The sequence below is a fragment of the Struthio camelus genome, chromosome 27, assembly GCF_040807025.1.
Source record: "Struthio camelus isolate bStrCam1 chromosome 27, bStrCam1.hap1, whole genome shotgun sequence".
Lineage (NCBI taxonomy): Eukaryota > Metazoa > Chordata > Aves > Struthioniformes > Struthionidae > Struthio > Struthio camelus.
In genome coordinates, this window is record NC_090968.1 from 2,553,302 (window position 1) to 2,572,200 (window position 18,899).

The 18,899-nt window shown below is 40.7% G+C and overlaps 1 protein-coding gene across 8 annotated transcripts in view; it reads right to left on the bottom strand.

Annotated features, from left to right (window-relative positions):
• Positions 1–18,899, bottom strand: part of SLC23A2 (solute carrier family 23 member 2) — a 57,766-nt gene that overhangs the window by 5,563 nt on the left and 33,304 nt on the right. For all 8 annotated transcript variants that reach the window (XR_011136484.1, XR_011136483.1, XM_068920816.1 and 5 more), the window contains 10 exons: positions 14,711–14,799; positions 12,997–13,067; positions 11,658–11,839; positions 8,308–8,428; positions 7,423–7,579; positions 5,659–5,806; positions 4,968–5,073; positions 1,521–1,650; positions 1,248–1,385; positions 350–445 (listed from right to left, as the gene is read on the bottom strand). Coding sequence is in view for 6 of the 8 variants with exons in the window: in XM_068920816.1 (XP_068776917.1) it covers positions 350–445; positions 1,248–1,385; positions 1,521–1,650; positions 4,968–5,073; positions 5,659–5,806; positions 7,423–7,579; positions 8,308–8,428; positions 11,658–11,839; positions 12,997–13,067; positions 14,711–14,799 (1,238 nt within the window). In the remaining 2 variants the exon portion in view is untranslated. The remainder of the gene's footprint in view (positions 1–349; positions 446–1,247; positions 1,386–1,520; positions 1,651–4,967; positions 5,074–5,658; positions 5,807–7,422; positions 7,580–8,307; positions 8,429–11,657; positions 11,840–12,996; positions 13,068–14,710; positions 14,800–18,899) is intronic.

Consider the following 18,899-nt stretch of genomic DNA (forward strand, 5'->3'; position numbering starts at 1 on the left):
AGTTAAAACAAACAAGAAAATTAAGACAGATACACACAGGCGCACACACACACATATACATACAGATACGTTACTACTAGCACATCTGAGGAAGTTCAGTCTGGTCTCTTCCATTTTGATTTCTTTTTCCCAGCATGTTTTTATCTTCAGTAGTACAGAGACCTTAACCTGAAGATTCAAAGCGTACTCAAAGAAACTGAGGCAGGCTCGTGCTGAGCAGTTTGCCCTAGGCGTTTAAACAAAGTCAACAGAAGAGCCAGCAATCTCATCTCCTGCCTCCCTAAAACGCTCTCCTTATTCAGAAAGGTGGTTATTATTTCAAATGAAATGACGCATTCACATAGCTGACCTGGAATGGTATTATCCAAAATAAATGCAACGCAACCACCGACAAACATGGCTGTAGTGAGGAGAACATTCAATACTTGATCAATGCCCGCTATTCCTAGAAGAACGGAGAAGAAAAAGTTTATTCCGAGCTTGTATTCTTACCATATATATGCACATCCTACTGATTTACATGCAGCTCAACTGCGAAAACTTGCCATTGAGGTCACTGGGGAATTTGCTCAAATAGGACTCTCAAAACCATATGGGAATACATTCGGAAGAGACTTTAACCAACACAGTCCACCCACGGGGACCCCTTCTTTCCCCAAACATAACTCCATGAGCTGTCAATTGCTTATCAAGATGTAATGGCATGCCATCCTTTGATGCTGCACACTGTCATTACCGCTACTGCATGGTACAAGTAAAAAAAATGCCTTCTCCATGAGTTCCCTAAACTATAATTGGCTAACGGTCCGAAACAGAGTTCATTAACATTCAGTTTCAAAAAGCATATCCACAGCGACAAAAACGTTAAAAAATTAATACAAATCCTAGTTTTCATGCTCTAATTTGATATTCCCTCTCGTTCTTTTAACATCATTTACAATTCAGATTCACCTTTTAAGTCCTTCTCCCAGTCCAACCGGGTATTGGTCTCCTTGCCTCGCTCTACAATCGTACCCAGAGAACGCAGCAACGCTTCAGATGTACCCCACCGAAACACCTAACTCCTGTCTCAACATCTCAAGAATTCTCCACCTCTGAACACATCTGCATTCTTGTCTATAGCTCTCATTGTCTCATCAATATTCCGCTTTTACTCTTCTTTACCCTTTAAGTTACTTTGTACTTGTATGTACTTTGCTGAGTATAAGGTAAAAGTATGCTTTATGCAAGTGAACAGAAACACGTACCTGTGACCAGTGGATTTTGTTTGAGATAGCTTGGAAGGACAAGTCCAAAGAAAATGGAAAATCCAAGTACGAACAGGTTACGAGAAGAATTTAAATCTATGAACTGGAGATTAGACAGACCCACGGCTGTAATCATTCCTAAATGAAAACAAAGCAAGTCTCAACATTTAGATAGTCTTTTTTCTAAGAAAACATGACAACGTACATAAACGCACGCCACTAGAGTAAAAAGATATCACAGTACACGAAGAGAAGCAAGAAAACATGCGTTACCGAAGAGAGTGCAGAAGAGGGCACCAAGCACTGGGTCAGGCAGCGATGCAAAGAGAGCGCTGAACTTGCCAACCATTCCAAGCAAGAGCATGAAGGCTGCACCATACTGAATAACCCGCCGACTTCCGACCTGCAGGAGAACAAAAAGAAAAGGACACCGGAAGAGTGAGCATTTAAGCCAGCTTTATGCTTCACATTTTATTGTTTTAATTCGCTTTCGTGTTCTCTCTTCAGACGGAGCCCAGGAGACACTGGCAACTGTTCTGCTCTGATGCAAAGCGAGGAGGGTTTTGTCTGAATTAACGTACCTGAGAATATTTCTCACAGAGCCTCAAAAAGCCAACCTTGTAAAAAACCTGAAGGTCCTCATGAATTAAAACTTTTGACCATCATATTTAAGACTTCTTTTCAAGCTTCCACCTACATTTTTTGTGGTGTTAAAATACAGGCTGCAGAGCATTTACACATGTCTCGGAGGACTCGGCTGTAACGTGGCTGCAATCCAATTCTAACATAACTTTGTTTGCCTTTGCCTGTTGTCATTAACGTTAAGCCATCTTAAAATCGGATTAGCAGAGCTTGTAACTGCTATGGCCACAATAAGCATGAAAGGTGGCACGGTCCCATCTACAATAAAGACGATAAATAGATCGTACCTAGGAGAGATGGCAAACTGGTCAACTATAATGCAAAGAGAAAAAAAAGTTCCATGTGCTGCTGCCCTTTTACACAAGGATGCATGTATTGCCTACCTTCCATGCCGTTCACCTGAAGGAGGTGCAGACTTTCCAGACAGACATCATCAAGTCATTTTACATCTCTCTCCGAGATCAGAGCTGAATGCATTTCACATGCAAAACACTGCTGTGCTAACACTGTGCAACCGAGCGTCTTCATTTCCTTCCCACTTTTATTTTCAGCGTTCAAACTTAGGGCAGCGTTTCTCGGGCGTTATGTTGCAACAGCAGTTGACGAGCATGAATGTACGATGTAACAGGGTTATACGTGGACAGGAGGTGCACCAGGCACAAAAAAGCGTTATGCTGGAAAGGTGGTTTCCAGCAAAGCCCTTTGCAGACTTCTGTTATAGAGTATTAAGCTTCACAGAGAAGTTAATATTAGTTTGTTAATCATGTGTGACCGAGCCGAGTGCCCCATATATAGAAGCAGAAATACTCAAGTGAAGCGTCACGCTAGCGCTTCAACCAATGCATGCATATATGTGTTACAAGTTTTAGAAAGTAGCACTGTAACTTATGATACTATCAAGCCATCTGAATTTAAGTAAAGATATAGTAGGAACACCTAGGGTAAAAAGTACTTCTTTCTTTCCTCAAATATTCTTCACTGCTCAACTGTTAGATGGGAAGCATTCAGTTACAGAAAGAAGCTAGACTAGTGAATACGGGTGATTCAGTAGAATAGCAATGAAAGTTTGCCTGCATCTTTCTCTGTTTTTATAGAAATATTCATTTCCTCATGATCACCAATATCTCGCTCCAAAAATATTCTGCTGTATGAAACGTGCAGATTCTTTAAAAAAAAAACTTCTACATGATAATGACATTGATCTATGCAAATAAGCGATCATTACAAGTCAAACAAACGAAGTCCCAACTGAGATTTTTAGCACTGAGCTAAAACTGCATACTTATTCCCAGACACTCATACACACCCTTCAAATGATTATTTTGGCATGCATGAAGAGAGGATATGGTACCTAGTATCTTGCTGAGTATCCATTCCATCAACATTATGGCATGAGCTGCCTGTAATTTTGGCCTCCAAAAAAACCCACATTTTAATTGACTCCTCTCACCAAGTAAAACTATTCGGAGGCCAGCTCCAAGACTTTGCAACGTTTTTGCCCCAGCTAAAGCCTCACAAATCATACTGACTTCAAAAAAAGGTGAACGCCTTTTCAAACGCCACGCTGGTATGAGGAGATCACTATGCAGTCTTTGCTCATGAGCGCTAAAGATTTCTTCTCCCAAATAAACAGCAGAGGATAAACGCTAAAAAAGGATAAAAGCCATTTTGATACAAATTTCAGTTGCAAACTACTAGGTTTTTAGGAAGGTGCGTGCAGACAGGAAAACAAGACAAAACGCTGGAGCACAGCCATCCAGCTGTGCCATTTTGCATCAGGCACGTTCACTTTTAATGACACTCTTTGAACAAACCTAACTGTATCTAATTTTGCTCTCTGCAACAGCTGCTGTTCCAAAGCAAAAAGTACACTCGTTTCTAAGGCCTGTTAATAAAAAAAGTGCTGTTAACTGATACCAACTGCTACAAAGTCAGTGGCAGAAACAGAGGAGAGAACTGAATAAACCTTTCTTCAACGCTTTTTGTAACTAGAATTTCTTCTAGGAAATTTCCATCAGCAATCGAAAGGAAGAGACTTATACAGACAGCAGATGGTGCTACTAGTATTTATAACCCATCCTAAAAGCAAACAGACTTGTCCTTTGTGCAGAAAAAAATGGCCGAAGATAAATTCACCATCTATGCTGCATTAAGTCAGAGGGGTGAGGTACTCCCTCATGCATGAAGTGGATTTATAGCTTCCAAGCCAAATAACGCAACAAAATGTACGTATTCACAACATAAATTACTCTTAGCAATTTTATCGCTATTTTTTTTAGCAAGGTTAAATTAACAACGTCAAGCAAATCTATCTGCGGCCCAAGGTCTCCCAGTTCAGCAAGGCGTTCGAGCACACAGCCAGGTCAGCACATGAATAACCCCGCTGGTTCCAATGCAATTCCTCAAGCGCTTACATATTTTGCTGAGTAACACCCCAAAAAATATGTAATCCCCGAAGAATGCTCAGGGCTTTATAAAGCTATCACGATGAGGACAAATATTTAGGGTATATTTAACTCTGAAGTTACCTTGACTGCAAGCTCCTGCTCTAGCTGTGCCAGTGTAATGTCCTAGTACAGATGTAGATAAGACCCAAGGATCTCAAGTTGCATTTCGTCATGTGTCAAAATGAGAAGTTAAAAATATTCAGCTCTCCTCTACTGATGCTTTCAGGGCCAAGGTGGCTAAAAGAATATCAATTTCTACACAGTTTACGGTGTTTCTGCCTCAACTTAAAAAAAAAAACAAAAAACCCACCACACATCACTGGAATGCCCTCTGGGTTTTCAAAGGGACAGTTTATTTAATATCATCTCCTTTATGTAGGTCTAACTGCTTTTACTTTGAATGAAAAGATTTTTGGGGTCCTTATCAGGAATCGATTTCCATCGGACAACGGTTGGTACAGCCAAATTAAGTAAATTCAGAATACTGTGTAAAGTTTGTCTGTACAAAATAACAAGTAGTATTCTTTCTTGAAAGAGGGTCATACTGTGAAACCTGAAAACGGCACGAGCCGGCCACCTCAGGATATACAATAACATTCAAGTCACACGCTGATCAAGGTAAAACACGTACCTTCGTGATGCCCAAGACGCCAATGTTAGGGCTGGAAGAAGTGGATCCGTTCCCTGTCCCAAATACTCCATCCAAAACACAGGAAAGACCCTCAATAAAAATCCCTCTGCAATTCACAAACAAGCAAGAGTCAAACTTGTATTAACGTGGACTCGTTTCAGACAGTGCCTTATGACTGCAGGCTCTCTAGGTGCCTTTCAAGGTATTTGTCCTGCATGGTTTATTTTAATTAGCGTTTCAAGCTCCGACACCCCTGGAGAAACAACATACGTTCTGTTTTCTGTATCCCAGATGCCCGCTTTCTAGATACCCGTGCTCCGAAAGAACTGAAGAGAACATAAAACAATCAAGTCAAACTTAGAGCCCCTCTCCGCTCCTAAAATTACATTTCAGGTGAATTGAACAGGCTACGCTGCCTCCCGAGCCGATTCGGAGTTGTACTATTGCAGTTGCAGCAGGGATAAGTTCCACAGATTCCAGCAGAAATAGAGCTAGGTTGCCAGCGTTACATTTAGCATCCAAATCATTCAAAATGACAGTTGCATCTTACATTTCAGATCTTGGGGCCTTGTGTTTGACCAAATTGTAACATCTGATATCAGAACACGTTCCTGTCTAACGTCAAGGGGAAAAAAAAAAAAGTACAAAATAGTAGCATAAAATACAGATAAAGATTTCTTTTTTGACGTACCTATTTATTGCATGAATAGGTGGAGGAGGAGCACAAGACAACCTGGCACAGGCATAGTAATCCCCTATTGATTCAATGATGCTAGCAACAACGGCGCTGAGCATTCCAATTACTCCAGCGGCCGAAATTGTTGGCAGTCCCCACTGAACTGTGAAGAAAAGAAAACTGAAATCTCTCGTTCCACCGAAAACAATTTAGATATCAAAACATACAGCAATTTATTAATCTTTAATGGAATCAAACTCCCTTTACAGTAACACTGTCTGGCAAGTTCAACTAGATGAAAGGAGCAGAGAAAAAACTGCCTAACCAACTGCTTTGATCACGCTTGAAAAAGGACCTAAACCCCGCCAAAAAAATTCCTCCTGTGCAGAAGACATGAATTTCAACTACCACTTGGCTGGGGGAGGCGGGGAGGGGGGAATTCAGGTTAGTGAGGCCAATACCACTTAATTATGATTTTTCTGAAAACGCTGTCTTTGGTTACGAGTTTAGTCTACAAAAGACAACAGCCAAAAGCCAGCTATGACCATGCACAAACACCATCCACCTGCAAATTTCTGCAGGAGAGAAAATAAGATTGATTTAAGCCCGTAGCAAAGCTTGGCAGGTTTTCCATAGCAATTGCCTTGATGCTTTTTTCTCTTTGAAATAGATGAGTCTCTCACAACAAAAGAAAGTTTAAGTCACACCAACATGAATGAACAAGGCTTTACAAATAAGAATGGTCTAATCAAGGTGGAGAAAAGTCGTCGGCTTCTTCATCCCCCAAACCTTCTGTTATGCAACTTGCAAGTCATTCTTTAGAAGTGGTTTCTTTTAAAGACTAATCAGAACCAAAGCATATGGAAAACCACAACAAGGAAGCTGAAGCTGCCTCATTACGGTATGCTGGTATTCATAACCATTTCTATTATTCTATTCTAGCAGAATATGACTCTATTATTGCCACGATAATTTCCGAGCAGCACAAGCACCAACTGGTTGTGCAACTCCATCTCATAGTCATAAGGAGCAGCTTTTAACAGCTTTAAACTTTGGGGTGGCCAGCAGAAGAATAAATTGTACAAGATTCAGTGTAAACCATTTTGTTTTCTCTTGTAAATGCCAATCAAAGGACAAAAAAAAAAACAAACCATTGACTGCTGTCTTCTAACTCACCCATTAGCCCGATTTTAATGCCAATTCTGAACATCTTTACGTTTAACACTGTTAATTCAAGCAGTGGTGTGTTGGGGGGAGTACTAAGTCGAGAAGTGCACTAAGTTAATTACAACACTAATTCTTTTCAACAATGAGAATGAGTAACTCCAGTAGCTCTACAGGAGTTCTAACAACCTGTCTCTGTTACTGCGTAATACTAACAGCAGCTGACCACAGTATCAATAAGTACAGATAAACATATATAACATGGATTTGCAGGGAATGGTTGCAGTTACTTGCAGAAGAACTCAGAATTACCTCCTTAAACCCTGTGAGCGCTTTCCGCAAATTCAAGTTACAGGCACTCGGTCTTTCTTGGAAGAGACCGTAAGACACCACATTAAAGATGATAATGCATGAGAAAAACTGTAATCCTCACACACAGTGCCTTTAGGTCAGTTAAAAGACTCCCATCGGCTACTGTACGTCAAAGCGTATCGGAATCTAATACCGAGAAAAAAAAACAGCCATGCTTGCGAGAAGGACAGAGAAAGGCTCACAGGTATGTTCTTAAAACCAGCCTTAAAAGGAAAGCAAACAAACAAACAAACACATACTTACAAGGGTAAGGAACCTTGAACCACGGAGCTACCAAGAGCACTCCTCGACGGGCGTCTGTGCGAGCGTAGAAGCCATACTTCGAACTGTCAGGGGGAAAGACGTCCGTCACAGTGAAGATGAAGCAGAGCAACCATGACACCAAAATAGCTAAAATAATCTGTGACAGAAGAGAGGAGGGGGAAAAAAAAACCCAACATTGTTTAAAGTAACAATTATTGACAATATTCATCCACAGCAAACAGTTCTTGCACAGAGTATCTTTTACACGCTTATCTTAGCGTGATCTTAAGTGATATTCTAAGTCTGAAGAACAGCAAATCCAGTAATGGATCTGTTAGGTGCCTTTTGTTTTTTGTTTTAAACAGAGGTGCAGTTACAAAAGCTCTGGAATTAGAGAAAGCCTCTTCTCTCTCCTAACAAACGGGAAAGTCTCCAAATGAGCACTTAAACTAGTGAACTCATTCTAACTTTAACACAGAAATAAAAGGAAGTCCTGCACATGGGGAAACCAAGTACTGCTTTCAAAAAAACCCCAAAAGATAACGATCTCACCCTTCCTTTTTGGAGGGCTCAATTTAGCCTTTCATTGCACGCATAAACGTACCTTCTTTTCTACCCCATCCCCTCCCCGACACTCCATCATCTTCATCACTCCAATGGCTCTTCACCAGAGAGAGATGCCAGAATAGGATCTGGCAAGAATACACGAGACACTATTTCCTCTAGCAAATGAGCCATTTAGTTAAGTTTCCCATAAGCATATCCAAGCTTTAATCTAATTTTTGTGATCTATGATACTGTTTTAAAAAAATCAACATACAAGACACCATAAATAGAACTCTTAAGTCGTCCTTTGCCAACTGAAGAACAAGCTCAACTACTTACAGGAAACATTTTGAAAAGTTGCAGCCTGTATGCTGTCCATCCTTTCTTGGATTTGTAAATTGGTAAGGGAAACTTGACGTTTCTGGCATACTGAGAGAACAGCAATACTAGGAAAATCGTCCTGAGACAAGAGGAGGAGGGTGGGAGAAGAGACACGTTATCGTTACCATCGATATGTTACAAATCTTTCCCAGTACAAACTGGATAACTCTTTAGGCTCTTCAAACCCAAAATATAAGTGGAAATTTTTAAGATTTAGCACAAGACGAAGCATTAGGAGAGACTATATTTTAATTATGCTGTTATTCCACAAAACCCCAAACTATGTAATTTGTATTCTTAATTACTGCAACACAGCCGGCAGCAAACAGGTAAACAAAACCAGGAAAACCAGCAAGACAGACTACAGAAAGATTTTCAGAGATAAAGCCATTGGGAAAGAGGTAAGCTGCGCTCTCCTGTTTGACTCAAACTTTGTAACTATTTGCATCCAGGTCTGCACTGCATAAGCAGCAGGAAAGGGCCCAAACGGTTTTGTATGCTTGTTTGTTTGTTTGTTTGCTTTGGGGTTTGGGGGGAACAACCAGGAAGGACAGACAGGAGGGTGAATGGGACACAACAGCTAAAACGCATCAGTCACTACACCTCTATGTCTCTCGCTCTTATCTTCAGCGAGATCCTTCTCTTTGCGCTAGCCAGCCCGGCTACCATAAATCAAATCAGTCAGAAAAAGACTATACAAAGAGTCAAGTTGTTTGAAGGAGCAAAAGCGTCTCTGAAATGGGAGCAGATTACGTTTTATCACCGACTTAAAAAACAAAGACGGATTTTAAGCTGTCCTCCCTTTTCCATTCAAGATCGCTTTCCGCCTGTAAGAAACAAAACAGAGCTTTATTCTCCCTCAAACTCCGGGAACAAAGAGCTCTGCACAAGGAAGGTGTCATTTATAGCCTTCACCCCTGACTAAAGTCGAATGATAAAGGCACCTTTTCCTTGCATCCAGGAAACATTTTGGCATTCCCCCAAAACTCCACTATAGAAAGATGGACTCCAGTCCTAACAGCAGCGATCCCGCACGCTAGCCCCGAGGACACACAGTTCGCGTGGTTTTTATTTAGAACAGGGCTGTAAATAACGTCAAGGAGGACACATACGTTACAAAGATCCTCTCCGTGGCTTGGCAGGGACTAAAGCAGGAGACAGAGGCAGGACATTTAAATTTGACTGACTAAAACCGTTGCGTTTCGCCTCTCGGTTTGCTCGTCTACAAAGCAGGCGGAATATTGGGGCTGGCTACAGAGAGCGTGGCAGGAGGCTTAACGCCATACTGTAAAATACTGTGACATCTTTGACTGCCCAAAGAAACAGTTTCGCTTGCCACGCGTACAGGCAAAGCCAGATTCAGGAATACGTTGCCTTTTTATAGATTATGATGTGACCTGCTTTATGATCAAATCGTTTCAGCCTGGTACCTTTAGAACACGTGAGGTCAGAAAAATTTTTGACAAAGTGAAAGTCTTGTCAAATACCATCGGCGGCTAATAGAAGATAATAGCTCTTATACAGGTATTACGCTGCTGCGCGGGATAGCAATGCGATTACTTTTCTCTCATCCGAACAGTCAAGATGATTTCGAGTGCCACATCTTGTGCAGATCAAGCCTGAGTGGATCTAGATGGCTACGGAGACATTCTCAACAACCTTGGGTACGTTTCTGCATGGCAGAAGTCAGAGAGTAATTACTGACTGGGTAATATTTAAACCCTGTTCCAAAATTGATTTATGTTTTTCCATTTGCAAAATGTCAACTCAAATTACAGGTTTCCATGTCCAATTCACCAAAGGTCTACTTGCTTAATTTAACATTAGTCCCAACTTGCATAGAATTCGCTTAACAGCAAAATAAAACGTTCCTTTGGGTCAGTTGCTTAACATAATAGAATTACAAAACTATTCACGAGGCTAACATCTGAGATAAAAGAGAATTAAATAGCCCTTTTAATCATAAGCTGCACTTACAGAATACTTTATATGTTCAAAGTACTGTGCAAACAGATTAGTCAGATCAGAACCTGATCTCATCATGTCATTCCTTCCGCTTCCAGAGCCGGTACAAAGTTGTTTGCTATATACTGAACATTTCAACTGCTTCAGCCAATTTTAGTCTCCCAAAAATGTGGTTTCCATCCTCATTTGGCTGACTATTCATACCATCTCACAGGAAACTCTTGTATTCTGTTCACTCCCCTTTTCTCAGTTACTCCCCTTCATGCCGCTATTCCCGATTCTTACGTTTCCCTGGCATTTATACCTACAGAAATACGCAGATGAGGCCCCGAAACTCACTCCAAAAGCCTTTTGGCCTACTAAAGAGAAACGTCTACTTATACTTTATAAGTTAAAAGAATTATCTCAGAACTGGGGGTAGAGGGAAACTTGCAGGGCACCCTGAAACTACCAACGTAGTCTTCATCCCCGTGAAACCTTAGCGTAACTCGATTTAAAAAAAAAAAAAAAAAAAAGATATACAGCTGAATTGCCCCAGTGAAATTCTGGCCATTGTGCATCACTTCAAGCCTAGAAACGATCCCAGGAATAAAAGCAAGAAAGTTTTAAAGGAACTATAGAGCTTAGAATTTAAAAAGCGATGAAAACAAAGAGAAAGTTACTGGCGTAATTTAGTATGGTAAAACCTGAAGTCAGAGAGCAATATCTGTAGGCTGAAACAATATGCGATAATAATGAGAATCAGTATGAAAACAAATGACGTACAGATGGCAGTCCTGGCCCAAGTTACAGAAACTAACACGCAGCTCTTTGCAAAAGCACTGTGAAGAATAACAAACACAATAAGCAACTTTTTTGTCTTTGCTCACAATCCACAGACACCAAAGCAGAAAATATTCTGATCCATTACGCCAAATCCCAATACTACAGGAATCACTTGGACGGCAAGCTGACTTGGCAGGGAGGAAGGGGAGCACTGAATACCTTTTAATTGTTAACATTAATCTTTTCGGGGGGGGGGGGGGGGGCACAATAGCACCGCCCTCCCCACCCCCTGCTCACTCCAACCTTCTACTTGGAGGAGCATGAACATATTTAGCCCCATCAGCTGCAAGCTCAATCTTCCAAACAAAATCAAACTGAAACACAGGGGAAAACATACCACATTTAAACAATCTGAAAGAATGACTGAAAAGTGGAAACTTCACGTACTTAGCCCTGTAACGCTGCCTTTGGTAGTCAAGCAAACTCAGGTTTTTCATCCGCACTCCAGAATTCCTGCATGACGACTTACCAACTGGGACCCACCGGCCTAGAGGTCAAGAGCACCCAGGAGTACTTACAACATCGCGATACCCCAGTGTTTGCCTGCTCTTTCTCCGGCTGCCTGGAAACCGGAGAGGCCGATGAGAGCGACAGTTGGCGTGATAGTCAGAGGTCCGATGTATCGCAGCAGGGCGCCGGGAAGGCCAAGCAGACCGATCACCACTTCTATCAAGGAGGACATGATAATAGCACCTTGGATCTGAACACACAAGAATGGAAAAGAGACAGTTCAGTCAAATCTTAAAGCAAAACCAAAACATTTCTTCTTCTGCTCTGGCTTACAAACTGCAGTTAAAGAATTCAGTGACACAGAAGAACTCAGCAAATTTTTTTTGTCATAAAACAGCTCATTATGTTTAAGTGACTTATTGCTTAAGCATAACACTTATGGTTTTCTCCACAAAACTATTACACAACAGACCAGTGGGCCAGTCTGGTAGTTGTGTGGATAGCACATCACACTGTCAGACAGGAGACCTGGGTTCCAGGCTAACCTTTAAGCTCTCAGATCGAACCGGCAAGGGTTGGTGGCGCCACGGAGGTGATGCTCCTAGCTCCTAGGGGCAGAGTGTATGCTGCATTGTTCACAAGTGCTCCTTAGAAGCTGGTATAGAGCAGCGTTGTGGTCTCAGGAGACTGTCAGCCCTCTTGGCTGCAGGGCTCTTGGCAGGATGTAGCTATGGTTTGAACATGGGGAAGAGAGAGGGGTTTGTTTTTAATTAAGAAAAAGCTTGCAGCCCAAAGCAACGGGATGGGAGATAAATTCCATGACACACGCCTTAATTTGGACTACGCTATCTACCACTCTAGTGTGATGCCTGGGCACAACCCTCGTCCTGGGCTCTGCAAAGCATGACGAAGTTCCTACTGACATGCTGCAAGTGGAGAAGAGTTTGGTGTATTTCAGCAAGTCTCTCGAGAGAATCGAGGCCTTATCAGAATCGTCTCCAACTTAAGACGCCTAGATATTAAGAGATTTGCCAACTGCACATTAATTTCCACGGGACAGCCTACTGAATGGTGACAGCAGGCAAGCGATCTGATAGCAGCTGATGTACTGCTCAACTGCTACGGCTGAGCACAAATCGCAAAGCGTTACAAGAAGAATATTAGTCCCACTGGTGTATTTGACTGTGCATCTTTTTGAACGTGGCAACTAACTCATTGTATTTGCTTTTCAGCAATGAACAAGTTGAAACGATGAAGACTTCCGTGAAATGATTAAAGGGACATATTCAAATCAAATCGTAGCGAAAGAAGAAATTGTCAACTTAAAGACGAGAACACGTAGACGGTTACGTGAGAAATTTAACTGAAATTGGACAGATCAGCAGCTGAAGGCTATTCCTACATTACCTCTCGTATTCTGGGATACCAGATGTGCTCAGTGTGAAGCAGTTCTGTTGTTCCATTTGTAACTGTTATATCTTACAAAAAGAAAAAGACAAAACAGGGTTTTATTCCTCAGCCACTTTGCAATCATAAGGTCAAATTTCTTACAAAATAACTTTTCTGCTTAAGCTGTCTCCTGACCAATGAGCCTTGATTTACACAGAAAGAATCTGCAGTTCCATAAATCAAGCAATCACCTCTCCTGAATAACACGCTTACGTTTCCTAAGAGCTAACCGCTAATTTTACCCACTGTCCCAGAGAAGGGCAGGGGGGGAACCCTAACTTTCAGAAATAAAGGTCAGTTAGGGATTCTTTTCTCACTCCAATAAATGGGTGAATGGAGAATTACTCAATTGCATGCTAGGACTCAAGCACTCAAGCGTTTGTTGTTTGCCAATTTAGGTCATTCATTGACTGATGAATTGACTTGTGGTAACAACCCCACCTGACACCATTTGGAGGTTAAAAGGTTCAAGAGCAAGATGCTGTAAAGGTTCTTTCCAACACGCTGAAGTAGTGAAAAATTACTTTGCAATCAAAGGTTATCAGACAGTATCTTGTTTCAACAAGGTGTGTACTAGGGTACTGACACATTTTGGAGCACTGAAATGTCGACACGCCTCTAAGAGCTATAGCACACCATAGCACGCCTTTACATCTTGGGTACTGAAACCCATGTGCCGTTTCCCAGTAGCTAAATTTGACTTTCCTGATGGGAAAACGTGAATATTTAAAACTAAGTTTAAAAAAACAAAACAAAACAAAACAAAACACAACAGGAAAACTAATTAGATGGTCGCAAGCGAATCAAGAGATTTATACGTACATAAACAATATAAATTTAATGTAAACATAATCATAAGAGAATCAAAACTCCATTCTGCACTCAACCTACAACCTGAATAACCACCCCCCCTTAAAAAGAAGTCTGCTAGAAAGGTTTCCACTTCAGTCTAAGCTAAACTAAAAGGAAAGGCAGCCTACCTGACCAGTTTTACTGTACATTTCTATTCTTAGTACGTGATTGTAAATAAAATTGAAAGCTTTTCAAGATGAAATTAGCAAAGTAAAAAAAGAAAGGGTTAAAATTAACATCCAAAGATTTCCAAAATCTGCTCTTCAAAGACTAGAGGTAGGAAGGAAACGGATAAAAAGGCTGATCTCGAGGTGATGCTGAACAGAGCTCAAAATTACTACTGAGCTTGGAAGAACTCCATTGGACTGATTCGTTCCAAATATCTAACAGCAGCATTTTCTGAACCCTTCCGCCTTTCCCTACATTATTAACAAAACATGTCGGCTTTAATTAATAACAAATAATCAAAGCAAAAACTACCATCAGACCCTAACATCCACAGATTTTCCCCCCGCGGGGCCTTCAGTTTCCCTTAAGGCTCTCTAACAGTTTGTATCTTCAGCCTAAATCATTCATAAAACAAGTAGACGGGACATGGATGTGAAAGAATGAAAATCAGAATTGCAGAAGAGCATTTTTAGAAGTCTTTCTCCTAAGCAAAGAGGCGCAAAGCTGAAACATTGCAAAAGGAGTTATGTTTTTCATATTTCCTGCTCATTGCTTTCAGTTTCCACATCAAAATGTTTGGCAGTTGCACTGTGTGTGATCTGGGTCATTTGCATTTGTCACGTAAAACTAGGCAAGCATAAATGACAATTACCTGTATTATTACATTTCCACTTCTCCAAGGAGAGTATTGCTCTAGCAGGCGCTAAGAATGCAAAAGCACTCGCTTGAAACAAGGGTAACCTGGTGGAAAAGGAGAGAAGAGAAGTTGATATTTCTTGCCGTTACAGCATTGTCTCAGGATACCAACTGTACTTAGGTAGTTACCCATCCTCAGAACTATCCTTTATCAGGTGGTTATTAACAACATGCAGTATGAACATTTCTCTTTGGGAGAGGAGAAAACACAACAACAACAACAAAAAAAACCCAGACACACAGAAATATTAAGACATCGCAGGACCAAAGGCATGAAGTTATCAACGCAATGCCTATAAGAGATAATTGACATGTGGGTACCAGACATTGACCCAACACATTTTTGACCTAGCATCAAAACAGAGCACGAGGATGAACATTTTGATGCAATTAACAGCCAGACTGCTGAACATGTGGCATTTATACAGTCCTGCCACATTAAAAGCCCTTTGATAAAGGTAAGCAGTCCGCATACTCAATACTTTCCAGTTGCATGACTTGAAGTACAGTCATTTTAAGAGTCATCTTTAAGTGTATGTGTAAATAACTATTACATTGCTACGTGCTGATTAGACGTTCCAGGTCGCTGTCAACAATAAATACAAAAGCTGTAAGAATTTCAAGATGACATTCTTAGCGCTGGTGTTCACGCTTCCCAAAAGGTTTTTAAAAACTAAAGAGCATTGGCCTATACCAACTATGTATTTACTGAAAAAACTGTAGCTTGCATAACATTACAAATATTCAGATGTTACTTAACTGCAGAGGAGATGCACTTTGAACTATTTTGCAAATATTGTCATTAACGGATGGTAACACGATTCTCTTTAATAACCAACCTCAAACCATAGCGCATGGACCATTTAACGGCTCACGTGGCTCTACTTACCGCGCCAAGTTTATGGCTGTTTTACAGCCACCATGCAGCGCCTTAATGCCGGTACGAGCAACGGTAAAGGAAAAAGAACCAACTGTAGCAGATTCAGATAAGGATCAGAAAAAGCACAAAGAGCAAAAGAAAAGCTGCACGGAAAGAACTCTTAACATGCTTAATACAAAGATGATCAAAACAGAAGCATGTTACTAACAGCGGTTGTAAAAAGTCACATGCAGGAAGTTAAAACAGCTGAATTAACAGCTGGAAAGGAGTTTGGGCCACGAGCAATCTGGAAAGCAGACCCACATATTACAAGTTTTGAAAGCTATGTCTGAACTGCAAACTTCATAAACGCCATCTGAGCGTACTTGACTTGCATGCAGTTGACTTAAGTTTCTTCCGGGGGGGGGGGGGGGGGAAATCAATCAAAGCTTTATCTTTGGTGAAGAAACTGCGGCAACTACGAGTGAATGATTCACCTTATTTGTCAAGGTTCACTAGGCAAACTGAGCAAGCTGGTGCCCATGGCAAAATATGCAATACCTGTAACAAGTTGTTACTCCTCTATCCCACCTACACAGTACTCCGACCTCCTTTAAGGATTTTGTACATGTACATTGCAACAACATTCTCCAGTGATGAAGTCAGTTGCATGGAGACTTAACTCCAGGCGCAAGTTTGGTGTTGCACAGAATACCCTTTTAAAACCTTGCACAATCTTAAGTTTGGGGGTGTAACATGTGTAAGCTGCTATAGGCATTCAAACTCAGAATTTTCCCTTTAAAAATAATATATCTATACAATGAGCATTAAAGACCTAAGACAGAACACACGTGATGAATCAACTTCCCCATACGTGATCCAAAAAAAAAAAATCACTAAACTCCTCCTGCCTCCCACATATGCATAACTTTTTCATGAGAAAAACTTAGATAAGTTACTTATTTGTCTTCAGGGGTATAAAATATAAAATTGCAAAGTCCTAAGGGGAATGAATACCTAGGAAATCAGAAACTGCCATTCCCTGCAGTATTTTGAATGAGCCTTTAGATTAAGCGTTCAGAAAACATTCCTAGGAGTGAAAGATTTGGGTTGCTTGTTTGAAGGAACGGCTATTCAGATTCTCAAGTAAAACACCAATAATCTGATTTACATCTGATTTCCTCTTCTAGGTACGGCTTCAATAACCGTCTCTAAAGTTACGTCCAGAAAGCCTCATTGCACAATCTCCTCCCTCCCCCTTTGCCAGTCTATGCATAACTTCAGCAGTTATGGTCAAGTCACACATTATTAATTGGGAGCATTTGCTGCTTTTTACAGAGCACTGGTATTTTCACTCCACCTTATTCATCTTTGCAGACCTAAACAATCCACTTGGATAAAATTACATATAATACAGTCTTCTTCCGTCTTGCTTAGCTATCTGCTCAGCCTTACTACAATAAAGTTAATCCAAAGTATTTACCAAAAGGGCCAGCAGGGTCAAGATAAAACGTTCATCTGATTTTTTTTTTTTTTAATTGTAAAGAAGAAAAAAGAAACACCCCAAAACTCTCATTTATTAACTTATTGCTCAAAAATCAGCTAACCATGATCAGTATCTTCCCGGATAGACAGCTGCACTTGGAAACACATTTCACGAAATAGTTTTCCCGTTGCTAGGCCAGGCATTTGTCACTAGCTAAAAACAGGGTTACGAAGTACCATCTCATTTTTGGAACATGATTTTAATTTCATGTCCAGATTATTAAATTGTTTAATTTTGGCATCAGCCCATGTGAAGACAGAGCTCCTTGTGCAGTTAAAGGCATCTGGAACTGTCTTAATTATCTCAGCGTTTCACACAGATGTAGCAATGCTTACACAATGTAGTGATGGGCACATCAACAAACCTGAAACGTCTAAGAGTATATTAAAGCTCCATTCAATGGTCTCAGTCATACAAACTAGTGTGAATCCTCGCCAGTTCTTCTGGATTATTACCTAATCTAATAAATAGCTTGAATTCCTAAAATTAGTACGGGCACCAAATCGACCACAATAACTCCTCATTATTGAGCCAATTCCATCTTTAAGGACCTTCAAACCATGGAATTTGACCTTTTGAAACCATAGTGCCTTTATTTGTTGAAATACTTCTCAGTTGACGGGCTTGCCAATAAATACTTGAAGTCTCACTTACAGAACGTAGCTGCTATATCCCAGTCCCACCCTTGCATAAAACCAGAATCACATGTTAAAGTTACAAAACGTTCAGCCACTGAAGGTTTCTCCTTAAATACAAATTCACTGATTTTAAGGCCCAAACACAAATACCTCTTCAGTTTACAAACACGCCCTTCACCGTGCAAGTGGAAGCCACTGAAAAGGAAAAAAAGCATGAAGGAAGTGGGATTACACAGCAAGGACAGAGCCTTTCTAACTGATGGGACCACACCTGCTTTGGCAAGCGCCCAAATTTACTCTCTAGCAAGTAATAAAGACAAAGGTGCCCACGATTAGTTAGAAAAAAGGGGGGAAAAATCCAAAAGAAAACAGACTTTAGGTCTGTAAAGAGACACAGGTCTCACTCGAGAAGTTTAAAAAGTAAATTTTTTCTGATAAAGTTGAGGTAGAAGAACAAAATTGGTGGCCAAGGAAAACCAAATTTCCCTTTTAATTAATACTCAGCCACAACTCTACACATCTCCACAGTTGGACGAATTTAAATGTCAGTAAGTCCAGCAAGGAGGCACTCAAACTAGAACAACACCCCATCTTCCAGTTCCTGCCAGGCTCAACAATCCCTCGATCCCCTATATAAAGCAAAAACAGAAGATTTAAAAGAAAGAAAGAAAGAAAGAAAGAAAGAAAGAAAGAAAAAATCCCTTCTCTTAAAGGGAACACAATCAGTCTGAAAATATCAAAAGGCACAACCGTTTCACTGCTCCTCTGCCTCCTTTCTGATGAGGTACATGAAAATTTATTACAGCTAAGGCAAGCTAGTCCATGAAGCACAAAGAGCAAATCAGGCAGAAAATATTATTATTAACTGCTGCTAGTCCCTACTAAAAGAAAATACAGTGTGTGTGTGTGTGGGGGGGGGGGGAGATTCTCTCTCTCAACAGTTTTAATTATTGTGTTTTGCCAGAGTGAACTTCTCACCAAAAACAGCAGAGCAATTTTACACATTTAGTAAACCTTAATAAAAAAAAAAAATAGGGGAAGATTTTTTGCAAAGAAAAAAGAGAAGAAAGCATGTTAGCGATGTGTGTCTACTCAAAGTAAA